Raw genomic sequence first — 13,989 nt, 5'->3', positions numbered from 1 at the left:
GCAAGACCGTTGGTAATGCTATATCGTTCTGCAACAATGTTGAGATGTATTTCAACTTCTTTGGAACGCTCAACGAGACTTCTGGAGACGGAACTACAGCCAGGGGACCTCCAACATTCAGCGCTCACTATCAAGGCCGTGAACATTGGGTTTAAAATCCCGAAGAAGACTTCAAAGAGAATAAAGAGAATGATGCGATAAATGGGGTCACGTGCCGGTGAATTCAAGCTGGATATTCGTTACATTGAAGAAAACCATAAGTCTTCCGCGAGGAATTCACTTGTTTCTGGTAAATTCCGTTGTCACGTTGACAGACGAGCGAAATTAAAACGCGTTTAACCGGAGGATCTCACACCACAAAAAAATGTTAGGATGTTTTTGCCCATCACATGCGCCACTTTACGGAGATCCGCGTGTACCCACGGATTCTCCAGTTCAATGAAATATTTCGAATTGAGTCGGCGTTTTTTTGGGTTAACCCAGACGGTTAAATCGAAATCCATGAAGGTTGCGGTTCTCGGGGCTGGCGGAAGAACCGGTGGGTATTTTATAATTATTTTATTATAATCGTTGTAACGGTTCTGCGTAATTAGTGTTCAGTGAGAGAAAAAATTAGTTCTTTCGAAAAATTGGGGTTCCCTGGAGAGATCTTTTGTCGTGTTGAATCAATTTACTTGTGGACAAAAAAGAAAGTTCCCACCAAAATATAGTAATTTTCGTAGTAGTAATTGTTCTCGTCTACGGAGAGGAATCCTCTGGACAATTTTGAGTATTAGCACGAGAGAAGGGCGCAAAGTGACGGCCATGGAAAAAATCCAATGCCGGAACTGAAAATTTTATTGAGTACAGTGGTTACTCCCTAACATTTCGGTTCCCTAATATTTCAGTCGGAGAGGTTGACTTCCCTCACCATCGACAATGTAAATGTGTTTGGGTAAATCTGTGTGTCCCTCTGCGCGACGGAACTGCGCAGTAACATTACTCACGGCGTGTGAGAGTGAAACAGGCAGATTCTTTCTCTCTGTTTTTCTCTTTCCTAGCTCCGCCTCCAGCGGAAGAGTAAAGCTCTCCGAAGATTTAATTCCTTGAGTTCTGGCCCCAGAGGCTGAAATGTTTGGGAGTAACTACTGTAATACGTAAATTTCTTCCCATTCTTATATGAAATTTTCACAGAAATTCCTAGAGATTTTACCTTATTGTTTTCTAACGGTTTAAGGATGTTTAACCTGTCAAGTCCACAACTCAGTTGAAAGGAAAAATAAAATTGACTAAATAAATCATTCACGTTACAAATTATTTTTCTCATCAAATTAGAAGTGTTATGGTCTACTTTTCCCCAGCTTGATCCCTGATCGACCCCTCATCAACCCCTTGAATTTCTTAATTTTGGCCTTTTCTTTCTGTACCCCACTATGCCCCGGCCACCCCGCTTTGCCCCGCTCTCCCCTACGTTTGTCCGTTATTAAGGTGTTGATATAGTTTTTCGGCAGAGCTAATTATTTTTCTCAGTTCTCTCTGATGTTTATGTATTCTCTTATTCTAAAGGCAATGCTCTGTCATTTTTTCTCAAACACTGCTCGTTGATTGACGAGTTGGCGCTCTACGATGTGACACCGGTGTGCCACGTGGGCATGGAATTGAATCACGTGGACACGAAGTGCAGGGTTTCCACAGGGTTGCCTGGGGAGGAGGGGCTCAAATCTGTTCTGGAGGATTCGAAGATTGTGGTGATTACGGCGGGCCTGCCATCGCCTGATGGGAAGGATCATAAAGATATTCTGATGCCGAACGCGGAGATATTGGCTTATTATGTCTTGAGCGTTATTAAGCATTCGCCGAGGGTGAGGCAACAATATCTGACATTTCCACTTATTTTAAGGAGAGTTTCCCATAAGAGTCAGACACGAAGTCCTAGTTTTCAGTAATTTCTTCTTGTTGTCTTTTCGGCGCATTCGTGAATCCCTGCCTACGGTCATTATGACAAACAATATCGTTCGCCAAATGGCCGAAAAAAAATTCTAGCTCATATGATTGCATCGCTAGTAGAAATTTCATTGCGCAGAAACGTCGCGGCGTAAGTTGGCCCGCGACATTGGAAAGGGATAATGAAATTTCAAATTATACTGGATTTTTAATTAATTGAGAATTTAAGAATATATCTACATGAATTCACCCAAATTCTATGAAAAAAATCCTGAAAATATGGGAAATTACTAGGCACTTGTTCCAAGGAGATTTTTCATTAAGAGTCAGACATGAAGGTCCGATTTTCACTACTTTCTTATTAAAGTTAACAAAATTGTACGTAAAATGATCCGCAGTCTCGGGGAATCTAGGTTTTTTATTTCAGAACATTTATGTTGTTTAATTAACAACATTTTCGTTTGTAAATTGATCATTTTTTCTACTCTAAAAAGTGTTTACTCATGTTTCAAGCATCTTTCTAAATATCTTTAAAATCATAATAATTCTATCGCGAAGTAATCCATAACTGCTTTGCTATTAAAAGTACAACACTTTCAGTAACATCAATCAACTGAAAATCTGATCAATTCTCATAGAAAAATTCAATTAAAACTCACAGTTCCCATTGATTTTCTCACGAAAATGGCAATTCTCCACGACAAAATAATTTCAAATTTCATTGAAATTGCTACTTGATAAAAATTTCCAAAGTGATCCAAAAACTTCAGCCAAAAAATTCTTCAAAACCGCAGTTCACAACAGATCTTCTCAATTTAAGAATTCGACTTTCTTCACGGAGAGAAATGTCCAGTAAAAATTGCGAAACTCACAGTTCGCTCACCGATTACGGACTCGACTCAGAAACTTTAAGTGACGGTATCATAATTTTTCACAGGAGATTCAGGTGAAAATTACGGAACGCGCTGGAAGAATTTCATGATAGTTCTGTAAAATTTCCTGCAACCCCATTGCGCGCTGGAGTTACGGAAGATACGTAATTTTTATTGAATATTTCTCTCCGTGTTGATTTACCAACTCGAGACTTTCCGAGCAAGCGAAGAAAACTCTTCATTTCCCCTTCGCATGATCCCGTGACACCAAAAAAAAGTTTACTGTCGGAGCAGAATTGCCCTCGTGATTACCTGAGTTCCGCCGTAATTTTCCCTCAACATTACTCTCCGGGTACAATAACTTCCTCCCCGCGGGCCGGAAGGTTAAAAATGTCTCAATCTCCTCGATTAGCACACGTGATATTTTCAACGGGGTAAATGCTGCACTGGGGCTCCTCCCGTGGGGCTAAATAATGAGCTGAACCGAGTAACACAACTATTTGCCTTTAGCACTTGAGTGCAATGGCGAGTGGCCGGATGTGGTTGACCTTGTCTCGTTACGCGTCTTCATTAATTTAACACTCTGAAAAGAGCCGGGGGTGGAGGGACAAGGGGGAGGGTTGAAGGATGAGCTGAGGGGAGAGTGAACACTGAATTAACGCGAACAAAGGAGACAAGGCGCGACAAATCCCCGGGGTTTCTTTACGAACTCATTTTTATCTCTTGCAATCCAGCGAGAAAGACATCTCTGAGAAATTACAAGGCTTTTTTCCTCGATTCTTTCGCTTTTTTTTAAGGCCCTTGTGGCAGTTGCCACGAGTCCAATAAACCAACTCATCCCACTGGCTGGTGAATTGTACAAGAGATACGGAATCTTTGATTACAATCGTTTATTCGGAATTACGACACTGGACTGCGTACGTGCGAATACCTTTGCCGCTGAGATTCTGGGGTTTGAGCCGGAGTGTCTCGTTGTACCTGTCATTGGGGGCTCCTGCTCAAGGACACGTGTACCACTGTTCTCACAGACGCAGCCCTGCAATGAATTCACGAATGTATGTTGCATGGGGTTTGCCAATGGGTGGGGAAAATTTATGACAATTAGAGAATGGTATTTTTTGCTGTTGTACTAGTCGTTGACTTGATGAGTTCTTAGGAAGAAATTAGCAAGCTCACTCATGCTGTTAGAATGGCGGAGGAGGAGGTGACGAAAGAGTACAGAGGGGGAATGGGAAAGGCGTCCGTGACAATGGGATTTGCTGCTGCTAGATTCTGCATGTCTCTGTGTAAAGGTGAGGCGAAGCATTCGTTTTCAGGAGTTAATTTTTTAGGTGCGGATGTTCACGTGCTTTGGATGTATTTTTTTTCGGTGGAATTCTCTTTAACGTTTGCAGTTTTTTGTGGTTCTATTGGGAAAATTGGAACTTTATGGACTGTTGATGGAGGAGAGTGAAATTTAGTAGCGAAGTGGGAAAACAGTTTAAGTCGACTGATCTCGCAGTTGAGTTTTTGAGGAATATTTCGGACTCTAAGGGAGATAGCGAAATTTTCGTAATTAGATTTCTTGTGGCTCTCAATCGGCTCTACTAAAAAGGTTATGACAAAAATTTTGCTATCTCCCTTAGATTCCGAGATATTCATTGAAAACTGGTCAATAGTCAAAATTGACTTGTACCGTTTTACCACGTCGCTACTGAATTGAATTCGATTTAAGGAGAACCAGTGGGATATTGCTGTCGTCACGACATAGCCGATATATTTTTGCTAATAAGTTAACGATTTGCTTCCGAATGGAATTTATATGAACATGTATTTTAAATTGAATTCAATGATTCCTTGAATTCAACATTGTCCCAACGTTAACATCTCTAGCCTTTCCTTGAATATTCGTTTAAAAATAAAAATTTTCAACAGCAGATGTTGCAATTAATCTCATCATCGAACTCGGTCAAGATGACATTGGGATGGATGTTTTCAATCACAATTGGATACATTAAAAAAATTATACATACATCAGGACATGGTCTAAAAATAATCCATTCAAACTCCTGAGGCCAAAAAATGGCAAATTTCGGATTTGATGAATACAATGCTTCCATTTGAAAGGAAAAATCATGAAATTTCAGATTTCACTGATAATTTCCTCAGTTATCATTTTGGCTAATCAGAGTGCAGTATTTGGGGTCACGTGGTACTTTCGTATCACTTTTATTTTGGAAATTCAATAAAATTCCAGATTTTATAAAGAATTCAAAGAGATTTTGAACGTTTGAGCAGCAGGAAAACGATAACTCCTCAACTATTCTATTCTAAATTATGCAGAATTTAGAATTAATTGAAAATTCAAGGCTCAATTCACAAGAATTCTCCTAATTTCTATAATATTCCATGGACTAATTGAACTGAGATTTCTAATTCTGGATTTTCAATTACGAAATTCCTTGAAATTTTGTCTGAAGCAATTGACCCTCCTACTGTCAATTGGTGCGATAATGGCATCGAAATTTTCAAGAAGTGTACTAGAAATTGCAGACAAAAATTTTATTATTTAAGCATTGGAGGTCTTAATTTCATTCTTTACTTCAAAGTGGTGTGGAATCTTTTAAGTTAAAAAATTTTAAAATTTGTACTTTTCATATATCATTTATAAGCGATAAATTTTCTACTTTCATAGCAATTTCTAGAAAATTCTATCAGTTTCGGCCATTTTTTGAATTTCACAAAAGAAACCTCCAGAATAACATTTCTGAGAGTTTGAATAATGTTTATAATTATTGTTAAAGGGAATGCTTGAAAAATAAATGTTTTTGTTGCTTTCTTCTAAGAGTCCACGACCCGAAATCTGCACAGAAACTGTTGCGCACATTGGTTCAGACTTTTTTGAAAACATAATTCCTTCACATTCTATTCCGAAGCAAAATCCCTCGCAAAATCGCGACAGCACTTGGATATCTTTAACGAGCGACAAGGGAGATGAGGACTTCATATCAATTTGATTTATCTTTTATGGTAACTTATATGGCTGACTACAATCAGGCCTCCAAGATCAGCGTGGTGTTGTGGAATGCGCCTATGTGCGTTCCTGCGTGCTACCGGAAGTGACGTACTTGACGGCGCCAGTTGAACTCGGCCCTGACGGAATACAGAGGCATCTGGGTATCCCCCCCCTGACGAACTACGAGTGCAAACTACTCGAGGATGCAATACCAATTATCAAGAATTCTATCAGAACCGGCGAGGTAGTAATTATCCGTTTTCATAATTTAATTTGTGATAGATGCGTGAAGGACAAGTTGGAGCACGCAGAACAAAAAGTTTTGATTTTCAGGGAGTTGTCACTGATTTTCACTGATCTATTCTTAAATTTACAAGACGGCTCACGGACGAAAAAATTCAATAGAAAAACCTACCAAATTCGTTAGAAAATTCTATTGAATTTCTACTGAACTGTTCTTAGTTTTTGGCCGTTTGAAATGTTCAATAGAAACTATTCAGTAGAAAAAGTCAATACAATTCAATTGTTCTATATAACTTATTCTATTGAGATATTTTCTACAGAATTTCCTCGGCTCAAATTTTCGAAGCTTTATCGTTAAATATTCTTGATGAGAAAAAAAGAAAAATGGAATGGAAAAATCTTAGAAAATTTGAGTCGAGCAAATTATATAGAAAAATCGAATTCTGTTGACTTTTTCTACTGAATGTTTTCTATTGAACATGTCAATACAATCAGCCAAAAACTAATAGAAAGTTTAATAGAAATTCAATAGAATTTTCTAACGAATTCGATAGATTCTTCTTCTAAATTTTTTCGTGCGTGCTGACATAAAATTTTCCAATTGAAAATTTTCAGTCACTCTTTCAGTCTGACTGAAAATTCATGAAATCGCTTCCATTCGGACGGAAAAATCATGAAATCATGGAATGAGATTTATCGCCTCTTTAGCCAAATATTTCGTTGTTGTAAGCAGCACAATTGTTCATGTTCAGAACAGAGAAATTATAGAAAACTCAGCTCCATGCAAGTTCCTTATTCCACTAATAGAAATCACTAATAATTAGGGTTTTTATCCCGGTGGCTTGGCGCAGTGGGTAAGTTCGTTGTCTCACATGCGAAAGGTTCCGAGTTCAAATCCCGGCCGGGTGGAATGGTGCGATCTAACCATTTAAAGTCTTGATCATCATCTAAGTCTATCTTTTGTTTGTTTAATCCCAGTATACCCTAACCGGGTCGAAGCGATGTAAAATAACGATAAAAAAAAATTAGGGTTGTTATAGTCAGTATCTAGTATCACCAATAATTCATAAATTCCTCAAAATCAGTGAAATATCACTGGAAATTAGTGACATGGTCCTGAAAATTAAAAAGAAAATTCTCTGCGCAGTTGAGGATCGCAAGACTGCTGAACGCGTTATCTGAGATTAAATATTAGGGCAAACAAACGAGTCTGCTTTCGTAGACTCTAATGAAACTGCACCCGCGCACGCATATGTTTTCATTAGTATCAGCGATACTGGGTTATTAACCGACGCGTGCCACAACGTGATCCCCAACTCAACGCCATCAACTATACATAGCCTCGAAATGGGGAATGAGGGGACGATAAGGCGAGAAGAATTTGAGCAAATGAGAGGATCATTTTAGTTGCTTTGTCAGCTTGTTTACCCTTTCTGTTCCAGGCACTCGCTCTTGGGCCACGTGTCACTTCCACGGAAATGTGCCCCACTTATGATGATGATTGTGATCAAGAGGTGTCGCGTAATATGCGAATAAGCAGTGTGCGTCCTTCACCTTGTTCAACTTCTTAAATTACCAATCACGAAGTTCAATAAAAATATTTTGTTATAATGATAGGCGATTGCAAATGTGGTACATGCCGAGAAAAATGTGGTGCAAATGCAAATTACTCTGGTGTGGATGTCAAATGTGCAGTGCAATTTGTTTTGCGCGCATGAAAAAATTTCTTGGAAAAATTTAACGACATCGATAGAAAATTCTTTTAGTGTGGGACCAATAAACTGTCCGATAGAAAATATTTTAGTGAACAATTTGTAGAATTTCAACTTTCTATGCAATTTTTTCCATAGAAAAAATTCCTCAACATGAATTTGAAAAATCATTTGAAATTTGAAAAATCAAACAAAAAAATCGCAACCGCCCAGGAATTTCTATAGAAAATACCTCAATAGAATAAGTTGTGTAGAAAAATGGAATTCTATTGGTTTTTCTATAGATTTTTTTTCGTGCGGATAAGTTGCGGAATTTTTCGATAGAATCGGCGAAAAAACAGACCTCCGTATTGATTTGAGATGAATAAAAAAGCAAATAGAAAGCAAATTCAACTTTGAATAAAAATTAATCGCAAGTTATTTGAATAAACCCATCGAATTGATTGAAATAAAGTTTATTTAATTGGAATGAATGAAGTAATTTTTGTGGGTACTTGGCTACTTTTTAATGAAAAAGCCAGAAAATTTCGCGATAATTTACTGGATTCCTTGTATCCGAGAGCCCATAGCAATCAGGTTTGCAGAATTAAGCTCCCCTGGGTTGAGAGAACCCATTCATTCGTAAATTGCAACCTGGGAGTGTCCTGACGATTCTCACTGGCACTTAACATCACTGGATTCGGATCTTCGGGGCTTAACGAGTCCAATTCCACGTCCTTGGGGATCAGAACTAAGTAGCATAATAAACATTCACAGCTACCACATCATCACATTTCTTGCATTGCATGCATTAAGATCTCGGATAATTTCACACCTGCGTTAACGTCACTTTTTATTTTTCGATTGCAAGTTAAAATTAGGCTCCTCCGTTGTGGAGTATACGAGTATTATTTCCATTTCCAATCTGGGTTAAATGTTTCCCTTTAACCAATGCTATTTTTAACAAATCACTAGTGGCAGTCGAAGGAAGTGGTTCAATGGCCTACGGATCTGGAATGTGTCAGCTGCGGACTCCGGAGAGTGAGGGATTAAATACGAGAGTCGACCAATACTGAGATTTTTCTCGAATGTTTCCGGGATAGCGGGAATAGAAATTATAACCAGGACATAATGAATTCCGATTTGATAATCGTAATTTTTTTGTGTTGAATCGTCGACGGTTTTCTTGAATAAGAACCCAAGCAATTTGCACTAAATTTCAAAGACAGTTTCATCTACGATTTCATTCAATTTATTTGAATTTCCAATCTAATATGAATACTCAGTACCAAATTACATTGAATTTTCAGTGAACCCTGAAATTTCATGATTTGTCCCCCAAAATGCATTCAGTGTCACAGTCCTGAAAATTCAAGAATACATTTACCGGAATTCTATGGTTTTCTATTCATTTTCAGGGAAAAATGGACCTGAAATTGACAGTTCTCTTTGAATTTTCCATTTCCATTTGATATTCAGTGGTAATTAAATTCGATAAAAATTTCCAAAGAGTGTATCGGAAATTTCAGACAAAAATTTTTAACAGTGCAGGCTATTTCGGTTTTTTCATAGGGGTTTTGAAAACATTAAAGAATGTTTTAATTTTCGCATGGGGAGATATTACTGGGAAAGTCTAGTCATCTTGCAGAGAAATTCCGCCTTTTTTCTGCGCACAAAATTCTTAAATTCTGCAATTGTGCTCTGAAACCTATTTTTCTGCGCGTAAAAAATTCAAGAAAAAACCCACATATCTGGCAACACAGCATACAATCCCATCGCCAAGAGTTATTACCCTCCCGCGTATTAATTGCCCGCGTTGCCCAGCTCCTCAAGCCCGAGATCAATCACGCGTATTAACATTAATTGCATTGGATGTCCTGCGGTGAACTCAAGGTAAACCGTATTTTTCCCAATTTTTCATGCCGACTTCACGGGCTCCCCAAGACAAATGTCCCTCAACTTCCTCCCCAGGTGGGGTTATCTCGGCCGGAACTCGCTCGTGCAGATATCAAGACCCTACACGTCTGTATCGATATATCAAAGACATTTAGCGAGGAACTCTGGCGCCTCGTTGAGGTCAATCTCCCCCTTTCATCCATTCAATGCATTAACAGCTCGACTTTATTCACGATTTAGTTTCTTGGGTGTCTTCTTTCTCGTTGTTACGAGTAATCCCGCCTGGTAACTATAAATAACGCCCTCGTGGCGAGAGGCGAAAAAAATGTTAAAGAGAGAGGAGAGGGAGAAAGAGAGAGAGAGAGAGAGAGAGAGCGCGGCGAAAGACCCCACTCACGAAGAATAACACACCATAATGCACCCGTGGAATTTTCATCGTCTGCCTTTCGCAGCACCACAGAGCGGTGATCTCACGGCCACGATCGACGGCCTGCCACGCGTCGTCGCTCCTGCGAATTACGAGGACCCACGTGTGTGTGTATTATGGGTATCTGTAGTTGTTGGCGATCTCTGCGGGTTCATAAACTTCTGCATTTCATGCTCTTACGTGTGGAGTTGGTTTTTTTCTTCTCGTTCATGAAATCTCTTCGACGGGGAGAATTAAAAATTATGATTTTTCCTTTTATTTTTTCAAGTACGGGAAGATATTTATCATTCTGACGGGACTGAACACTTTATCGTTCGCGATAATCCTCGCTTCCATTTATTTATTTGTAAAATACTTCTCAATATTTTTAATTCTTGCGTTTACGGAGAATAGAATGTTAAAAATGAGCGAAGTGTTGCGGGGTTGGGTCAAAATATCCGGGGATTTTAACGAGCCGGGGTTTATTTAGTTTTTTCTCGGCGGGAGTAGATCGGGTTACTCGATGGTGTACAGTAGGAGGTGTTTGGGATCCCATTGACAAGGCACATTAAATTTCATTACGGGTGATTGGATTGGGTGTTTGCGGGGGGATACTCGATGCACAATGACCCGGCGTTGGCTTCTCCATTGGGGCACGGTAGTCGTGCGGTACTCGCCGCGGGAATGAGGTTTGTGTACCTCTTTGCAGAGTGATTATCGGACCGCTGGACATGGCGTGGGTGTCCAAGGAAGACCCGTTACGTCAATGCAGGACTGCGTAATACGGTATTGCTGGTTTTTTAGGCCTTAATGGATGTTTATTTTGATGTTCATTAGGGACCGGTGGGTATAGCGGAAATATTAATGGCGGGATGGGTTTTTTCCGGCGGGATTACGGGGCAATTCTTGATGACGAACATGTCTACTGAAATTTCAAGGAATTTTGTCATTGAAAATCCGTGAGAACTGTAAATTTCAGTTGAATTCTTCCGGAAAAATTGATTAATCATCAGGAAGTTTTATAGAATTTCCAAGAATGTTGGAGGGATTTTCTGAATGTTCAAGAAAATTTGGGGGTGAATATTGATTTTCCCTCGAAAATTCATGCGCTGATAGAAACGATTAGTTATTAACGAATGGATTTGGTTGGAGACGAGGGTCTATTCGGCCTCACCAAATGTTCATTCGTTAATAGTCAACAAATGCATATTTAAGGAGCCTTGTTTGACTTGATTTTCACTTTTGAAGAGAACCATTCGTTAACTATTAACGAATATTCATTTGGTGATATTCAACTCTACCATTCGTTAATAGTTAACGCATCTCGTTCAGAATAAATTAATCAATCTATCAGTATGTTGATTGCGAAATTTCCGTCGTCCTGCCAATAAAGAAATTGGAACTTTACTTAAATTTTTCGAGAAATTAGGAATTCAATGGATTTTTCCCCTCAAATCGAATTGAAGGTCTTTTTCCAGGAATGCCGCCAAATTTCTTCAATCACGTATGTCCATATAATACCCGGAGAGAAATTCTCTACAAAAATTGTAGTGACAGGAAAAAATTTCAGTGTCGACACTAGAAAATTGATTGAGGAGCACGTGAATTTTCCCCATTCTTACATAAAACTTTCAGTAGTAATACCCCAAGAGCTTCAAAATTTTTGGGTATTTCCCGATAGCTTCGTTGCAAACAAAGGAGGTTGTCAAGATTTGCAGGTTAAAAAATCCCGAGGGCTTTTAGCGATTCTATCTGAAATGAGCCGAAAAACTGAAGAGTTACTGCGAAATATTCAGGTAAAAAAATGAAGAACTATTGCGAAACATTCAAAAGCCAAGAGAAAATATCCGAAATAAAACTGTCGGGTAGCCTCAAATACTGCGCTCTGATTAGTCGAAATCCGATTGGGAAAAATAATCACAGAAGTCCCCGGAAATTTTACCACACATTCGTATAAATTTTGCCTTAACAGCACTCGAATTTTTCACAGCCGGTGGATTGGCATTTTTTCCAGTACTAGAAAAAGAATTGTTCTAAGGAATTTCTCTCCGTGCGATTTTTAATTTTATATTTTCTCCCTGTAGATTATCCATAATGGAATAATGGCTATTGAACTCATGAAACAACTGGACACACCCTCGGCCTTGGCACTAATGGATGTTGACAGACCTCATTATCACACATTCTATCTCAACCTCTGAACGTTCTCCACCATTGAAAATCCAAAGTAAAACCCTAGTCATCCCCCATTACGTCATTCCACCGAGCAATGGCACTGATTTCACCCACCTCCACCCATTGTCTCCCCCATAACAAAAAAAAGAAAAAATTCCTCGTCATAGTTCATTCGACTGTGTCCCCGTAACGAACTCAACTGGTTTATAGTCGTGGAGTATAACGAGATATCCCTGGTAGATTAAACGTAATGATTCCTCTGAGGGATACCCCTTAACAATATATCGCAATTACTCATCTGTAAAAAAATCGAGTTGAACGCTCGCTACATCCATCCGTGCGGAAATTTCCACTTTTGTGCCTGGAATAGCTTATAATCCCTCGTTTTTAATCTCCCCAACGACTCTGATAAAAGCGAATGTTCGCATTCCTGGCATTTACCTACTTCACACCTTCAGATTATGATGAAAGTGTTCTAGGCATAATATGCAGCGTCAGGATGAGATTATGGAGCGGCTGGTCTCCATGAAGGCGTCAAGGAGTGAGTATTACGTTTAGAAGAAGTTAATGCACTGTCTGAGACCCATTGCGATAACGCTGTGGCTTGCCAACCCTATCCGTTCTACATCAATTCTTTTCGTATCGTTCATCTGGCTAGTGGCACCGGGTGTTTTCGTTTTTCCAATGGAGTTGGCGTATTGGGGGGCCTGTGCAGTGTTGCCACTCCCAAAAAAATAATACCCCATTTCACGATTTCAAAGGTCTTAGTTTCAAAAGTCGTCATTTGAAGCCTGAAGTTGTCAAGTTGAGAGTCTTGAAAGTCGCAATATGAGAGTTTGAGATTTCAATTTCAGCCTTCTCAACGCCTCACACGGAGAGAAGTGTTCTGTAAAAATTACGATTACGGAATCGACTCAGAAAATTTAAGTGACGGTATCGTAATTTTTCACAGGAGATTCAGATAAAAATTACGGAACGCTCTGGAAAAATTCCGTGACAGTTCCGTACAATTTTCTACAACAACATTTCGCAACCACATTTGTGCAAGTTGAGACTTTCATATACTGAAGTTGACATTTTTGAAGACCTCAAATTAAAGTAGTATAAACATCGCTCAAATTGTGAAGATGAAAATCTGAAATAAATTGTAAACAGTAGATTACACGAGGTCTATACATGAGGCTGTAAATTCCAGTGCCGGCACTAGAAATTTTATTGGGGAAAGTGTGAATTTTTCCCCATATTTCTGTGAAAATTTCCCAGAAATCTCCAGGAATTTTACCAGAAATACCAAGAATTTTTACCTTAGCAGCACTAGAATTTTTCACAGCCGGTGGATTGTGATTTTTTCCAGTACTTGTACTAGAATTTTTCTAGGAAATTTCTCTCCGTGCAGCGCGCGGACTAATCTAGTAACATAAAAAATAGAAAATTTAAATTTGAACGATTACAATGCTTCCATTCGGAAGCAGAANAAAACCGCCACTATCTCAGATGGCGACACTCATATTTCCGCAAAAATCGAGGAAACTCACTTTTCAGATCCGATCAATTAGCCCCTCATGTATAGATATTCCAAATTTTTATTATTTTCCTTATTGAAGTAGTTTTGAAGAAAATTGCGAGCTAATAAAAAACATTTGCTAGTTAGTACTTTTTTTAAAATAAATTTTTGAAAAATCACCCCTGAAAAAAAAGGCGTTATCCCCTCTATTTCATTCTTGCCAAAAAATTTTATGACCAATCGATAGCAAATTGTTTGAAGATTTTGTAGCAAAGAGTTTGTAG

General features: G+C 38.8%; 1 protein-coding gene across 1 annotated transcript; it reads left to right on the top strand.

Annotated features, from left to right (window-relative positions):
* Positions 1 to 372: 372 nt before the first annotated feature.
* Positions 373 to 7,699, top strand: LOC107043395 (malate dehydrogenase, mitochondrial). The gene is made up of 6 exons (XM_015264895.1): positions 373 to 538; positions 1,546 to 1,841; positions 3,593 to 3,850; positions 3,952 to 4,087; positions 5,832 to 6,034; positions 7,476 to 7,699. The coding sequence occupies exons 1-6, from the start codon at positions 373 to 375 to the stop codon at positions 7,602 to 7,604; spliced, it is 1,188 nt and encodes a 395-aa protein (XP_015120381.1). The 3' UTR covers positions 7,605 to 7,699.
* Positions 7,700 to 13,989: the final 6,290 nt, after the last annotated feature.

The sequence above is a fragment of the Diachasma alloeum genome, unplaced genomic scaffold (assembly GCF_001412515.2).
Source record: "Diachasma alloeum isolate Michigan unplaced genomic scaffold, Dall2.0 Dall_scaffold_00179, whole genome shotgun sequence".
Classification (NCBI taxonomy): Eukaryota; Metazoa; Arthropoda; class Insecta; order Hymenoptera; family Braconidae; genus Diachasma; species Diachasma alloeum.
Note: the sequence above shows the minus strand (reverse complement) of the source record. Positions and strands in the feature narration are given on the sequence as shown.